Source organism: Vipera ursinii (genome assembly GCF_947247035.1).
Source record: "Vipera ursinii genome assembly, chromosome: 2".
In the NCBI taxonomy this organism is placed as follows: domain Eukaryota; kingdom Metazoa; phylum Chordata; class Lepidosauria; order Squamata; family Viperidae; genus Vipera; species Vipera ursinii.
Window position 1 is genome coordinate 26,943,697 of NC_139513.1, and position 17,332 is coordinate 26,961,028.

At 42.8% G+C, this 17,332-nt stretch overlaps 1 protein-coding gene and 1 long non-coding RNA gene across 2 annotated transcripts in view; one reads left to right on the top strand and one right to left on the bottom strand.

Moving 5' to 3' along the window:
• Positions 1-17,332, bottom strand: part of LOC310636369 — a 431,277-nt gene that overhangs the window by 381,479 nt on the left and 32,466 nt on the right. The window lies entirely within an intron of this gene.
• The window catches only part of IL17RE (interleukin 17 receptor E), a 43,981-nt gene continuing 40,046 nt past the window's right edge, over positions 13,398-17,332 (top strand). Inside the window, exon 1 of the mRNA XM_083355983.1 lies at positions 13,398-13,649. Within this exon, the coding sequence (XP_083212109.1) occupies positions 13,533-13,649 (117 nt within the window). The 5' untranslated portion in view covers positions 13,398-13,532. The remainder of the gene's footprint in view (positions 13,650-17,332) is intronic.

Sequence of the window (17,332 nt, forward strand, 5' to 3'; positions counted from 1 at the left end):
GGACATTATTTGTGGTGTTTGTTTGTCAACCGTAAAGAACCCCCTCAGCCTCAGGCACGTACTTCTAACCGGGGAGGGGGAGAGAGATTAGTAGAGCAGGCCACTATTCACCAAATGTTAGGCCCAAAAGTCAGAATCGATGTCCGGGTGCAGGGGATTCCTTGCAACATGGAGATCGATTCGGGGGCTTCAGTCTCAATAATTTCAGGGGAAACTTAGTCCGAAATTGAGTGGAAGAGTGGCCGCAGGATCCATCTAAAGCCAACCCCGATTCAGCTAACAGATTTCCAACGGTATAGATCACTGTCCTTTTTGAGCTAGATCTCTCTCTCTCTTTAAATATTCTGCATTTTCAAAGAGTGGAAATAAGGAATATTTCTTCTACATCATTATAGTCATTTCCCTATTTGGCACTTGTATCTGTAATTGCTTATAAATGTACTGGGTATTAGAACAGAAAAACAGTTGGAAGAGATCTTGGAGGAACAGGAGCAGGAGACATTTCAGACAAATGGCTGTTGAATCTGCTTCTCAAGGCAAGTCGTTCTACTGATTAATTGTTCTCACGGTCAGGAGGTTTCTCTTTACAGGTGGTTCTCGACTTACAACCACAACTGAGCCCAAAATTTCTGTTGCTAAGTGAAACATTACTTAAGTGAATTTTGTCCCATTTTACGAACTTTTTTGCCTGAGTTGTTAAGTGAATCACTGCAGTTGTCAAGTTAATCACTTCACGATTGTTAAGTGAATCTGGCTTCCCCATTGAGTTGCTTGTCAGAAGGTTGCAAAAGCTGATCACATGGCCCCGGGACACTGCAACCGTTATAAATATGAACCAGTTGCCAAGCAGCCAAATTTTGATCATGTGACCAAGGGGATGCTGCAATGGTTGTAAGCAGTGGTGGGATTCAGCCATTTCGCACCAGTTCGGCCGAACCAGTACCTAGTTTTTTTGTTGCCCAGGCCCAGAACGGACTTCCAGAAGCGGCATCCACACAGAGAATTGGTTGTTCACATATTTGAATCCCACCACTAGTTGTAAGCGTGTAAAACAGTCATGTCTAAAATGCCACTGTAATGTTGAACGGTCATTAAATGAACTATTGTAAGCCGAGGACTACCTGTATTTCTAGATTGGATCTTTCTTTGATGGTGCTTTGGAAAATAGGTTGACTTCCTCTGTTTTGTAGCGGATATTGGAAGACTGTTATCATGTCACCCCTTGTCCTTTATTCCTAGTTCTTCCTGACTTGGTTCAACAGCAAAGTGTCTTTCTTGTCATGGGAAGAGACGACACCTTTGCCTTAAAGACTTGGCTGCTTTGACTTGCAGGAAGCTTTCTGGACATTGCAAATTGCCGGAAGGCAGAGCCTAAGCCAAACCAAATTTTGTTGCTGCTTAATGTGTGAACTCGCTGTCACCTATACCAGCCTTCCTCAACATAACAGAATGTGCCCTTCATATTTTTTGGGACTGCAAGTCATAATCCCAACATATTAGAGGGCACCAATTGAGGAAAATTGATCTGAACAGTTCAGTAGCTCTTCCATCCATTCTTCTAGAATTATGATTGCCTTGTTTTCTGCATCTCAAGACACAACATCAAGCTTAAAATCACTACATACTTTCCATTGTGTGACTGATATGGAAGCATGGGAAGTATGTTATAGCTATTCCCCTTTCTGTACAGGGGTCAGTTAAAGGATACTTCCACACAGTCAGTGTTTTCAACTGACACAGCCCATACGTAGATATCATCATGACTGCTAATAAGATGTTGATCAACTCCAGTTGGGCAACTGAGGCAACCAAAATGTCAATGTGCCAGATTGTAAAACTATTTTTGTAAAGTCTTCTCTGGAACAGCAGCTGAGTTGGAAGTTCATTGGTTCAGCTGCTGAAACAAACCCAGATTGACAGCATCATCCCATGCAGTACGGCTAGTATATTTGGGCTGCAAATGTCTGGAACCAGGTGATGGTGACAAGGAAAATTCCCTTAAATTTTCTTTTCAGTGAATCCTCTGGATTTTTGTAATTCAGATACAGTAGCCTTAATTAAGTAAGTGATTCCAAATGGACGCCCTTTGTGTAACAGAAGAATCCTAAGTCTCTTGGGAGACATTTATTTCTGTTTTGCAAAGTCGCGTGGTTGAACGGAGAGACGGACACTTGAGCTGGGTAGTATTTCTTTATTGAGTCAGAAAATGAAGCTGGAGCAAAGGGGTTACCTGGCGTCTGTTTATACCTGCCCAGGTGAATGGTGACCAATAGATTTAAACCTGGGCTTCCCGCCAGTGTAGGTGGCCAATGGATTTAAATCCTGGCTTCCCGCCAGAGCTGACCATGCCCTGGGGCCGTCAACGAGTTGCTCTATTCAGGCTTTCCCGCCAAAGCTGTTATAGCCTGGAGCTGTCCATCCCCCTGCTGTGCTGACATTTCCGTGTATGCTTTTAAAAGGGCATACACTACATGTTTACTTATTGTTTTTACAAATAAAGTGGTGAACATATCCAACACACCTCTTCCACCTATTTTCCCCAAAACAAGAGCAACTCTATGAGGTGATCTGGGCTGAGAGAGAGTTGCTGGTTTTCATGGTTAAGACGGGGCTAGAACTTACGGTCTCCCATTTTCTAGCCTGGTGACTTAAGCACTACTAGACCAAATGGACTCAGTTTAAATATTAAAATTAAACATCACCAAATCTAATTTTCTTTCCCAGAACGTGTAGATGTGAACCTGGGTGCATTGAGTTTCAATAAAGTGAAGATTTTCTTTTCTAGAATTTTTTTTCTAGAATTCTAGAATTATACTGATATGTTACAAGGTTAAAAATCTTTGATCAGAATTAAAAGATCTTTCAAACTCCAAGGCTGTGCTCATTCAACACATTGAATCACCCTAACCAACTGCTTTTTAGTCTGGTGTGAACTCAGCCCCTGAGGTTAGTTTGTGGTTCAGATTGTCATGAGAACCTAGAATACTGGACTGAGTAAATCATGATTCATTTAAACATGATTCAATTAAATGTAGTCTGAATCAGGAAGTAGTTTTGGTTCTATAATCTTTGTGCAATTTGCATTAGATTATAGAATCATAGAATCATACAGTTGGAAGGGAGCCTGGAGGTCTTTTTATTAATCATTTATTCATGTACTGTATTATGTATTTATCAGGTTTCTGATTTCCTACACCTCAAATGGAGTTCAGAATATGGTAGTAATGGTCTTCTATAATCTGTTTACAAACATGCAAAGCTCTGCAAGATTTTCCAGCTGACCAGCCTTTCCATCTCCCAATCCTTTTCAATTTTGGATTAAAATACACTTGAAGCTGAACCAGCCTGATTTAAGTATTTGCATATTGTTTCATACATCAGCGGTGGCTCAGTGGGTTAGGACGCTGAGCTTGATGATCAGAAGGTTGGCAGTTTGGCAGGTCGAATCCTGAGTGCCTCATAACAGAGTGAGCACCTGTTACTCGTCCCAGCTTCTGCCAACCTAGCAGTTCGAAAGCACGTAAAAATGCAAGTAGAAAAATAGGGACCACTATGGTGGGAAGGTAACAGCGTTCCGTGCACCTTTGGTGTCTAGTCATGCCGGCCACATGACCACAGAGACGTCCTCGGACAAGTGCTGGCTCTTTGGCTTTGAAACGGAGATGAGCACCGGCCCCTAGAGTTGAAAATGACTAGCACGCATGTGCGGGGGAACCTTTACCTTTACCTTTTATCATACATCAGAATGTTGTAAGCCTGGCCAAATTTGATTTGCAAATTGCTTGCTTGCAGAGAAGTCTTAGCCAGTGAACTGAGTAACTTCTTGTCCTTTCAGGCAAGCCAATGGAGTAGAATTCAGGAATGTGTTTTGAGACCAGAACAAGTTACAAACTTTAAAGCACAAATTGGTTTATTGACAGCACTGGAGGCAAAGATAGGGCTAAAGAAGAGTGGCATAATAATGCCTCTTTATAGACGTATGCAGATTAGAGCATGATTGGATGCAGTAGCAAGATAGGTGATTGGATAAACACAGGGCTTTTTTTGTCATAGAACGCCCAGAACTGAGTTCCGGCACCTTTTTTTGGATGGAACCTTGTAGGGTAGGCAAGGTGGGTTGTATGACGTGTGTGAGTGCCAGCACCTTTTTTTTTTACAAAAAAAACACTGGATAAACATAATGAAGAGTATTTCCTTAGATAATATACCTGGTGAGGTTAGTAAGGCCATTAGGACATCATCATCATCATCAGAAGAAGAAGAAGAAGTTGGAAGGAACCTTGGAGGTCATCTAGTCCAACCCCCTGCTCAGGCAGGAAACCCTATACCATTTCAGGCAAGTGGGTATCCAGTCTCTTCTTAAAAACTTCCAGTGTTGGAGCATTCACCACTTCTGGAGGCAGGTTGTTCCACTGGTTAATTGTTCTAACTGTCAGGAAGCTTCTCCTGACATAATTAATGAGGCAATGGGATGGGACTATAAAGACAGAAGGGTTTCAAAAGAACAAAGAAGCAGTATTTCATGAACATTGTTTCTTTCTAGGAGCTTTCTTTCTTTTGCCTTCCTGTCTCCCATCAAACATATTAACTATGTTAAAATATGTTAGGAAAAAGAAAAAAAGTCAAGGAAATGATAGGTCCACTAATAGGAGCAGATGGTAAGAAGGTGACAGGCAGTAGGGAGAAAGCAGAGCTGCTTAATTCCTTCTGTCTTTATCCAAAAGGAAGAAATAACCTATCAAAATACCAATAGCAGTTAGACTTATATACCGTTTCATAGTGCTTTATGACACTCGCAGTTTACAGAGTCGGCATATTGCCCCCAACAATCTGAGTATACATACACACACATACATACACTTTTTTAATTCTTCAGTAGATTTTAATGGGTTTTTCTCAATCAGGACTGAATTACAAGACTTGTTTATACATAAGAGAATTTTTTTTGTGTTCTATTTTCAGAGAAAGTGGTATGCTATGTTGTTTCAAACAGAGAATTACAAAGTTGGCTAAGGTTAAAATATAGATGGCGTTAAGGAATTTCTGAGAGGAGATAAAGAGAAAATGATAAGAAATTAACTTATCAGAATAAAGATCAGGATTTTAATATGTTGTTTCTGGTAGCTCTTAACAGTTTTTTCATAACTAGGTTTGAATGACTAGTTTATAAAGATTTGTTTATAGATAAAAGTAAGTTATGGGAAGAAGAGATTTTTTTGTTGTATTTTTTAGAAAAAAGGGTAATTACTTTGTTCAAAGTAAAGGAAAAGTATATGAAACTGATTTATTTGATTAAGGTTAAATATATTGTTATTTCTGGTAACAATGAATTTTTTGCTGATTAAGACCGAATGATGTGGTTTTATAATTCGTTTATAGATAAAAGATAAGATATGGGAAGAAGAGATTTTTAGCTGAAATTTTAGAGAAGGTAATAAGTTACTGAAATTGTACTTGTCCAAATCAAGTGGGAAAGAAAAAATATTTTTGTATCTTTTTCTTTACTTTTGTTTGCTCTGTAATTTTATTTTTATATTTTTCTGCATTTGTATCATTTTTTATCTTTGTATTTTTAAATGCAAAGTGGCACAGCCATTATGTACGACAGAGTGGAAGACTAGCAAATCATATCCATGAACACCAACTAGCAGTCAGAAGACATGATAAAAATGCTTTTAACTTCATCACACATGGACAGACTTAAGCATTGTTACAAAACAAGAAGCAACCAAAGAGAGAAGCAACCTAGAACTGAGGAGAAATTTCCTGACGGTTAGAACAATCAATCAGTGGAACAACCTGCCTCCAGAAGTGGTGAATGCTCCAACACTGGAAGTTTTTCAGAAAAGACTGGACAGCCATTTGTCTGAAATGGTATAGGGTTTCCTGCCTGAGCAGGGGGTTGGACTAGATGACCTCCAAGGTCCCTTCCAACTTTATGGTTATGATTATGATTATGAAACTGTGAGCATCCTAGAACAAGCCAAGTCTGAAAATGCTAGAGAATTAAATTCCTGGAAGCCTGGCACTCAGACAAATTGGCCATCAACAGTCACATAGACATAAACAACATCTACATACCATTTAAAAGAAACAATAAACTAAAAAGAAACAAAAAGACCTCCTCACTGAAAGAGACTAACACCAAAATTAACACCAAAATTAACATTAGACCGATAATCAAGGTACCGCCAAATAAGCTAGCAGTAAATCACAGCCCAATCTCAGAATCACCAAGACTACTCCCACCAACACTGACAGGGAAAGCCCCTAATTATATAAAATGAGAGCAAATCCCACTCTCTAGTAGCACTGATGATATTACCTAGTTTGGTAATGAAACATCTGAAAGAGAGCAACCAAGTTCAGAGAGCACCAAGGGCCCCAGAGTGGTTTTTTTACACTTAAAAAACCCCTTATTTTTTAATTTTTTTTAAAAAAATAACATTAAAAAAACCCTTATTATTAAAAAACCAAAATCATTAAAAACTGACAAAGCCTTTCTGATTGTATGTGGACTCCTAATCCTGGTATTAGGTACTAACCGGTATTTAGCAATTTTGTATATTGTTATGATGGGAGATATGGTGAAGGAAGAGTGTTCTCCACTGGAAGCACAAATTATTGCTTGAAGCACATGGCTGTGATACAATGCCATTTCTGAAACAGCATTTCCCCACCCACAGAAACAACCCTATGGGCATGGTGTAATGCAGTGTTTCTCAACACTGGCAACTTGAAGATGTGTGGACTTCAACTCCCAGAATTTTCCAGTCTACCCATCTTCAAGTTGTCACGGTTGAGAAAAACTTGGGTAATGGAATGATCTAAGCTTGAGAACGGGAAAGACGGTTGGCCACATACTGCAGACCAGAATGATCTCTATTATCCACCTTTAGCAAGCAGATGGGCAGCAACATCTGCCCTGCATTAAGCACCATTTAGAATGAAGGCTCTTTAAAAAGGTAAAGGTTCCCCCGCACATGCGTGCTAGTAGTTTCCAACTCTAGGGGCCGGTGCTCATCTCCGTTTCAAAGCCGAAGAGCCAGTGTTTGTCCGAGGACATCTCCGTGGTTATGTGGCCGGCATGACTGGACGCCAAAGGTTCACGGAACGCTGTTACCTTCCCACCGGAGTGGTCCCTATTTTTCTACTTGCATTTTTATGTGCTTTCCAACTGCTAGGTTGGCAGAAGCTGGGACGAGTAACACGCACTCACTCTGCTACGCGGCACTCGGGATTCGACCCGCCAAACTGCCGACCTTCTGATCGACAAGCTCAGCGTCCTAACCCACTGAGCACCTTATAATGGGCCTATTGATAAATGGAATGAAACTTTCCGGAATTCTGCAACCATACAGCTTCTTGCCCCCAGCTCCCAACTGGCCTCACCTTGGAGCCTCCAATATGATTCATGATGGGACAGGCGGCCAAGACCTTCTCTTTGCAGACATTCGGGCATATATTAGGATCTATGAAGGTCAGTGACCTGCAGGCTTCAATTGACTCTCCCTGTGGGCCAAACCCTCCTGTCAGCCATGGGGCTCCATGCTTCCAGGTAACTACTCCTTTGACTGCGAGAGAGGACAGAGCCTTGTCTGGCAGGCAAAGATTTTCTTCTTTGTTTTGGCTCCAACAGAAAAGCGGATTGTGTGGAAGATGTTCCACAAGGTTGATACTGTAGGGAAGATGTTCCACAAGACTGATATTCCTACCTGTTTTTTCTTCCACCTCTCACCATGGTGATCCCGTCCTTAGCTCTGCTTGCTAGAGACCATCACGTCTCCCCCAACAGTAGGAACCCTCCCCCGGATGGCTGCAGTGGTTCCTCAGCTGAACAACAGAGGTGAAGGCAGCGATGGGAGGTAATGAGGGCTCTGTGCTTGGGTTGGAGGCTAGGAGTGGGGGGCAGGCAGGCAGGTAGGCAAGCAGGCACATTTGGACCATAGCGAAGGAAAAGCTTCCCAACAGCACCAGCAGAAACTGCCAGCCTGTCCTCATGTGGCTGGCTTTCTAGGCATGGGAAAGGGACCGATGGCATTGGTTTCTCACTGGCCTCTCACTGTAAAGATGGGAAGAAACTGCATCACTGTGGCTGTTGGGAAGAGCTCAACCTTAGCTCTGAGAACTTACCCAAAGCTGGAACATAGGGAAGGGGTTACATGCATCACAAGAACAATTAATCCAGTGGAACAGCTTACCTCCAGAAGTTGTGGATGCTTGATCATTGCAGGTTTTCAAGAGGAGACTGGACAGCAATTTGTCCGGAAAGTCTCCTGCTCAGGCAGGGGGTTGGACTAGAAGACCCCCAAGGTCCCTTCCAACTGTTTGTGTGTGGGAGGGAATCTTGATGTCTGAAGAGCCACAGGTTTCAAAAACCAGAAACCCCCCCTCCCCATTTTTGTCCAGCCTGGCTACAGTGAGCTAGTAATGGGATATAGACTCAATGAAGACTTCAGAGTTTAGAACAGACATGTCAAACACAAGGCCCGGGGGCTGGATTCGGCCCGCGAAGTGGTTTCATGCAGCCCACGAAGCCATCCTGGAAACAGTGAGGGAATGGCCCCCACTGCCTTAGCCCTGGCCCAGAGACCCTCCTCCTGCCAGAGACCCTCAGATCTGTCCCACTCCTGCCCAGGCCCCCATAGGCACCCTTGATGCGAACGATGTAGAGCTGGCCACGCCCACCCGGTAGGCCATACACACTCTAGCCACGCCTACCCAGTAGGCCACGCCCACCCTGGCCATACCCACCTGGCCCCTCAACGGTAACCACAATGCTGATGCGGCCCTCAATGAAATTGAGTTTGACACCCCTGGTTTAGAACATAGAACAAGAGAGTTGGAAGGGACCTTGGAGGTCTTCCTCTGGCCCTGGTATTTTCTGCTTTAAAGAAGTTGTTGCAATAATGGAAGTACAGGGTGCTTGAACTAGGTGAAGATGGTTGGTGTCTAGTGAGGTTTGGGTGAGACTTCCTCTGCCCGTCTCTCACTTAGAGCCGCTGCATGTGTCTCTCGCTATAGCGGCTTTTGTGTTCGTGCACAGCGTCCCCATTATCCACCAAGGCAGCCTTACAGGAAACCTCAGCTAAAACAGGTCACCCACAGCATGGCCTAGATTTTGCACTTTAGTTCTTTGAACAGCCTTTCTGAAGGTGAGGAGAGGATTTGCTTGAAAGAGCTGTGAGAAGGGGAACTAGAAACTGAGCAAGTCTAAATCTACCTGGTGAAGAATGTGTATTTAATTTAAAGAAGAGGCTGATAGGAGTTAAGTGAGAATCTACTGGTAGATCATGGGGACTGTGGGAAAGAAATCAGCTCCTAGATGAGTGGAATTGATCGAATCAAGCTAGATATATAGAGATATAAGGCCACAGTTTATTCTTATTATAACAATTAGAATTTGCAGTTGGAAATGTTTTTCTTTTGGCATCTGGCATTCCTAAACTGACCCCTGCTCTTGTTTTCCTCCCTGTTTTATTGTTTTATTCCTCTACTTTGATTTCTGAAGGAAAACAGGAGCAGGAAATAACTTTAACTATAGTAATTTGAAGGGACGCGGTGGCTCAGTGGGTTAGGACGTTGAGCTTGTCGATCAGAAGGTTGGCAGTTTGGCGGGTGAGTGAGCGCCTGTTACTCGTCCCAGCTTCTGCCAGCCTAGCAGTTCGAAAGCACGTAAAAAATGCAAGTAGAAAAATAGGGACCACTACGGTGGGAAGGTAACAGCGTTCTGTGCGCCTTTGGTGTCTAGTCATGCCGGCCACATGACCACGGAGAGGTCCTCGGACAAGCGCTGGCTCTTCGGCTTTGAAACGGAGATGAGCACTGGCCCCTACCTTTACCTTTAACTGTAGTAATTTCAGTAACCTGATATCGTTTATATGTGAATATATATGCTGTCTTGTATGTTGCTTATGCATTTCTTTCCCATCTTTCAGTGACGTACAAATATTAGTGTATCTCTTTGTGAGGTGAGGTCTCTTTCAATATTCTTCGGAGGGAATCCCACCACTATGTCCTGTTTCATAAACATTGAAATAAGCCTTGATGTTTTCCGTGTTTCATTCCACAGGGTCTTTGGTGGATTAGCCAGAATTCTGATTCCCGATTGTTTTATCACTGCCCAGTCTTCTAAATATATATTGATGAAATTTATAACATTTGGCGGAATCAGGAGGAGATGTTTCTGTGAAAGAACAGGGAGCTCCATTCAGTTCTGGAACAAATGATTGACTCTAAGTTATTTAATTCTAAAATGGTGAATCTCTTTGTGGTTGGGTGGATCCTGATGGGTGGATCTCAAGATTCTGGTAAAACACAAACAGAGGGAATGCAATTTAAAAAATTGCAATAGGCTAAGTCTAGGTAGCTTTATATTATGTACATTGGATTAATAGTAAGAAATTCAGATTTGACTCAGTTTTTATCTGATTTTTTTAATCTTTATCTCAATTTATACTTATCAGTGCATCCAACCCACAAGATCTGTGTTCAGTCAGATGTTCTTAGCTCCCTTTCCTACGCTTCAGTTGAGTGCGGGGCATGCAGTATAAAGAGCCAGGCAAATTGTAATTTATATTGGCTGTTGTATTTTAGCAGAAGATAACAATAAATTGACCTGTGTAATTACAGCAGGAGATTGCAGTAAGCTGACTTGATTTGACCTGGAATTGTATGCAATGGTGGCTTTCTTAGAATTTAGATGAAAGACCACCTAATACAGTTAATCCTCAACTTACAATCACCACTGAGCCCCAGTTTTCTCTTGCTAAGTGAAACATTTGGTTTTTTTGCCCCATTTTACGACTTTGCTTGTCACAGTCATGAAGTGAATCACTGCAGATGGTAAGTAACAAAGTGGTTAAATGAATCTGGTTTCCCCATCAACTTTGCTTGTCAGGTCACATGACCCCGGGATACAGTACCCCCGTCATAAAAATGAGTCAGTTGCCAAACATCTGAATTTTGATCATGTGACCCTGCAGGGGTTGTGTGAAAAATGGTCACAAGTCACTCTTTTCAGTGACGTTATAATTTTGAATGGTCACTAAATGAATTGTTGTAAGTCGAGGACCTGTACCTGTACCAAAGCTATGGACTAGACTGGGGAGCTGTAAAATACGTTTTAGAAAGATAATGACAAACATTTCTATTACAACTGCAGGGGGCTGGACTAGATGACCTCCAAGGTCCCTTCCAACATTACTATCATCATTATCGTTATCGTTATCGTTATCGTTGTCATTGTCATTGTTGTTATTATTATTATTATTATTATTATTATTATTATTGTTATTATTATTATTATTATTTTGCCTTTATAATCATCAGGGCTGTGCTTGACTGAAGGCCTGTTCAACTTCATCAAGATGATGGATTTCAAGAATCTGCTGAAGAACAAAGTAGATCCATTATTCTTAAAACTTTTCTATAGATCAACCAGCAGATACTGGAGTCTTTTTTTTTCTAATTAGTATTTTTATTTTATTTATTTATTTTAATCCCATTTATATCCCGCCCTTCTCCGAAGACTCAGGGCGGCTTACAATCTAAGCACAAATCAATGTGCTTAGCAATAGTATCAAGTAGAATCACAGATATTCTTAACCAGCAAATTTTAATAATCATATCCAGTACATTATTGTCTTCCAGACATGTTGAATTTCAGTCTTTAATGCTCATGAAAATTTGGAGTGTTGAAATTCTGTGGAACTGGAGAGCATGAAGCTGTGGAAGGCCACCGTAAGAATCTAAATATGGTTTGTGTCTGAAGGTAAAAATAAACAGAAAGGTGATTGGGAAAGATGACCGTGAAGCATTTGATCTCAGGGGTGATGATCCTTCTGGCCTTTCTACTATGGGAACTATGGAATATTTATTTTTATTAATTCAATTTATGTGGCTACCCACTCATTGGGGACAAAACACAGGCCTTCCATAATTACAGTGGATTCACATACCACACTGACGGGTGCCCAGGGAAGAATATAAATGGAATATTCTGCAGACAGACAAAACAGGGTAGGATATATAGATAGTCCTCAACTTACAACACTTCATTTAGTGACCATTCAAAGTTTCAATTGCATGAAAAAGGGACTTACGACCATTTTTCACACTTATGACCATTCCAGCACGCCAATGGTTACATGTGCAATATTCAGACACTTGGCAACCGACTCACATTTATGACGGTTCTGATGTCCTGGGGTCATGGGATCACCTTTTGCGACCTTCTGACAAGCAAAGTCAATGGGGGAGGCCAAATCCACTTAACAACCGTGTTAACTAACAACTGAAGGGATTCACTTAACAACTGTGGCAAGGAAGGTCATAACGTGGGGCAAAACTCACTTAACATCCGTTTCATTTAGCAACAGAAATGTTGGGCTCAGTTGTGGCCGTAAGTCGAGGACTACCTGTATGAAGACAGGTAGGGGTGCTGAATGCAAACCTTTAGTTAATCACGCAATATATCAGACATGTCAAACACAAGTCCCGGGGGCCAGATCCGGCCCGCGAAGTGGTTTCATGCGGCCCGCGAAGCCATCCTGGAAACAGTGAGGGAACGGCCCCCACTGCCATGGCCCTGGCCCAGAGACCCTCCTTCTGCCAGAGACCCTCAGATCTGTCCCACTCCTGCCCAGGCCCCCATAGGCACCCTTGATGCGAACGATGCAGAGCTGGCCACGCCCACCCAGTAGGCCATACGCACTCTAGCCATGCCCACCCAGTAGGCCATGCCCACCCAGTAGGCCACGCCCACCCGGCCCCCTGAGGGCAGCTGCAATGCTGATGCGGCCCTCCATGAAATTGAGTTTGACACCCCTGCAATATATGGTGCCGTATTTACAATGCTCTGGGTTGGGAAAGATATCCGGAATCCGTTTAGCTCTGCAAATTGCTCCGAAAACTGAAGATTCAGATCTCTATTCCTTATTCCTTCCGGTTTTTCTCCTCCCGTGTGGACAACCTCTGTTCTGTAAATTGCTCCCTGAATGCCGATTCCCCTTTTGCTCCACTACTTTACGACTGGAAATGATTCATCTAAGCTCAGTGGGGCTGCATTTCCACAGGAAGAAGTTAAAATTTGCTTGATTTGAGGGGAAAAAAAAAAAGAATCAGGAAGCGTCTGGTCGCTCTTCCCCCCCACCCCCAACTAGTACATTTTAATTGAAAAACAGCAGCTTTCGTGAACTACCACAGACTAACGTGTTTTCCTTGTAGGACGGGACAGAGAAGAAGAAGAAGAAAAAATCCCCTCTCCTCTCCCCCCCCCCGCCTCCCAGTGACAGCCCTGCGCAACTCCGGTTGTCCTTATCAGCAGCAGCACGAACAGTAGCAGTCCAAGAATGCAGCCCAGCAAGACTAGTTGGGTTAGGGCAGGGCAGGGCAGAGCGGTGTACAAGTGAAAAAGGGGTGGAGACGCACGCTGGCAGCTACCCTGGCCTAGATAGGCTGCCAAGATCTGACTCTTGGACTGTTTAACAACAGCCATGTTCCAGCTCAGCTGAGGTCTAGGCCCGCACCCCATGGGGAGCCCCACTCTGAGGGTCCTGTTGCTCCTCACCGCCTTCCGACTGAACCTCCTGTCTGCTGCACTCCAGGCCCACCAGCCGTGTACCTGCGGAGAAGTCTTCACCAACTTTGTAAGGAGATTCTCTTCCCGGCCGGGGGGGGGGAAAGAAGAATTTGGGAGGAGGAGGGGGCTTGGTGGAGGGGAGAGGTCTTCCTCTCGTAGGGTGCAAGGGTTCAGACGCTGAGGGCACCAAAACCTCGGGAGATGGCTCCTTCTGGGTTCGTGGGAATGAAGACCACCAGGAGAGGTGAAAGCGGGCACTTTCTCCACTGCCTGTTCGTTGCATGTTTATGCAGTGGAGAGGCTGAGGCCATGTGGTTTCCGAGGTGGGAACTTATGAGGAAAAGATATTGTGGCGGCTGACTCTGGATGTGTTTGAAGGAAAGCACATTGTCACGTGTGGTCCAAGAGCTGAAGGCTTTGAGTTTGGCAACATCAGCGGATGGCATTAGCAGGGCTTTTTTTCTCATAGAACGCTCAGAACGGAGTTCCGGCACCTTTTTTGGATGGAACCTTGTAGGGTAGGCAAGGCAGGTTGTATGACATGTGTGAGTTCCGGCACCTTTTTCTTTTACAAGAAAAAAAAAACAACCACTGGGCATTAACAACACTGACTTTAGACTTTAGACTTTAGAATAACTTTTAGTATAACACTGACACGGGCACATTGGCTGTCTCCAACAAAGCTGTTAAAAAAAACGTAGACTTTGATGCAGTCTGATCCCTCTTCTGTGTTGTTTTTACTCTTAGTAACTGAGACCCCGACATACCTTTAAATGCGTTTTGCAGGTTAAAGCTCAGCCTCACGCTGTAAAATGATAATAAGTGGGAAATGTGATTGAACATGTGTGGGGTGGATTTAGTTCATTGCTGAGTGAGTCATAAAGAATACAAGACGGTGTATGGCTCAAAGCTCACAGGACACAGAGTCCTCCATGGCTGAAATAATTGATTTCACAAGCAGCACAAAGGTGCAACAGTTTATCGCTTAGTATGATGTGGACAGCCAATCAGCTATCAGTTTATGGCTGAGAACTTTGGATAATTCCTCAAACAGTCCAAACAAAATTGACAGAGTATTGGAAAGAGAAAATGGTGAAGGAGCAATGGAATGGGATTTTTGGCACTTTAAAGAAAAAAAAAACAACCCCTCACTGGCTACAGTCAAAAAAGAATGAATACAAAAAGCTTAAAAAACTCAGTTGTGATTGGCAGAATAGCTATCTACATACAGTAGTAGCTATGTTCATGTAAAGAAATAGATGAACATTTAAAAGTATGCTACTATGTGGCACAGTTAAAGAATTTTTAAACATCACAGCATCGCAGTTTTGGAGAATTTCGAATGCTTACAAATAATCTTAAAAGGTCTGCATGTTATGTCACCAAAGTGATGTATTCATTTTTTGCTAAAGATGCTTGCATTTCTCTGAACATTTCCTGAAAATTGTGCATCCCCCTCCCCCTCCCCAGCCATAAAGAATATTGTCCATTTTGGTTTTTCCCCACCTCTCCTCTTTGGCAAATCTGTTGATGAAAGTTGATTTCATTGAACTGGATTGTTCAATTAGTATGATTTGCATGTGTTTTAATATGCATATTTTTGAATTTTACTACATTAACAGTTTTGCAAATAATTCCTTTTGTAATGCCTTTTGTACGTTATTTTCACACACACACATGCATTTTAATGTACAGTCTTTCCTTAATAAATGTGTTTAAAAATACGGATGAACAACATTACAGTATTCAGTTCCAAAAACCCTTTGAATTTTGAATGACAGTTTAGCTTGACTTGTAGATTGGTTTTAAAATATGACAAAATTAAGTCAATAAATATCTCCTTAATCCCTGCATCTACTCCAGGGGTAGGCAACCTTGGCTCTTTTATGACTCATGGACTTCAACTCCCAGAATTCCTGAGTCAGCTAGTTGAAGTCCATGAGTCATAAAAGAACCGAGGTTGCCTATCCCTGATCTGGTCCCATGCAGGGCAATCAGATCAGGTGATACAGTCTTAATATCCAGATTGTAACCTACAAATAGCAACTTTCCAAGAGCTATGCTACATTGTCAAACCCAAGATCCTTAGGGCTAACGTATGCATTTCAACAAAGGTGATATTTTTTTCTAATAAAGTTCTTGTAATGTGGGTGTGAGAGAGTATAAATTCTTGCGTGCACATACATGTGCAAACACCCACTTCCTTTTAATTTGCCAACTCTCAACACTGACAGGGATTGAAGACACACACCATGGTTAATGTGCATCAAGGTATGCAGAGACTCAAAAAGGGAGGAAGGAAGAGACATCCCAAAAGAATAAGTCTTTAAAGAAATAAGTAACTGGAATTGATCAAAGGGAAGTGAGAAGCCTGTTCTCCTAACTTTATCACTAAGGTGATGGAAATGACGGACGGGCAAACGTTCACACTGTTATAACTTCATGATGGGATTGCACTGGAGTATAGGGCTAGGTAAGAGAAGCTGCCATCGGTTTAAGAAAATATCTCCCGCATCAATTGAAGCAGATAACTCCTAACCTGTGAACTGTACATTTATTAACAGAAGTAGATTCTTTCTAGTACAGGGGTGTCAAACTCAATTTCATTGAGGGCCGCATCAGCATTGCGGTTGCCCTCAGGGGGCCAGGTGGGTATGGCCGGGATGGGCGTGGCCTACTGGGTGGGCATGGCTAGAGTGCGTATAGCCTACTGGGTGGGCGTGGCCAGCTCTACAACGTTCGCCTCAAGGGTGTCTATGGGGCCCTGGGCAGGAGTGGGACAGATCTGAGGGTCTCTGGCAGAAGGAGATGGGACCAGGGCAAGTGCCAAGGCAGTGGGGTCTGTTCCCTCACTGTTTCCAGGATGGCGTTGCGGGCCACATGAAACCACTTCACGGGCCGCATCCGGCCCCCGGGCCTTGTGTTTGACATGTCTGTTCTAGTACCTTTCTGTTTGTAGTTTGCAGATAAGTTAAGGGAGAGTGCATATACTGTAGGACTTCTGTTTTAAAAAAAACCAGTTGAGCGTCCGGGAGATATTTAGCAGTCGCAGTTGTTCTCAGGATTGTGGTGAAAGCTTTCCATTGGTTGGTTTTCCTGTGTTGCGCAAGGAAATGTAAGAGCTGTTTTCTTCTCAAAACACAATTCCCTTTGGGATTCCTCCCTGTCTTCTCCTCCTTTTCCTTATCCCCCTTCCTCTCCCTCCCTCCCTCTCCTCCTCTTTCTCCTTCTCCTTTTCTTTCTCCTCCTCCTCCTTGACAGCTACACACTTTTACCCCATCAAGGCTGTTTATTCTGTTAATCTCACCTAGAAGCCTAGTATTTTGTCCTTCTTTGCAAAGCTCTTAATCACTTCGTGACTACTTAAATACGACAAGTGACAATTTTGAGTTGGCACTTTCCGTAGCAAAGAGAAAAAGCTGTTGACTCTCTGCCCATTCTCTACTTTACTTGCTTATATAATATCCTGCCCCCCCCCATAACAGGTTTGGAGCTTCAAAGTCTTTTTATTTATTTTCATGTGGGTATTGCTACTGAAAATGGATTAATGTAGTGTAATAATAGTGAATTGTAGTCACTTGATCTAAGTTAGGTATTAATGTAGGGTAAGTATTTCTCGATATATTACCTCCGTGCCCTTTTCTCACAATTGTACACAGGAGCTTGCTTCCCATTATTTTCCTCCTGATAGTTTGTCTTCCAGCCAAGTATTTCTGCCCTAAACATTAATACCACACCCATACCCTTAAC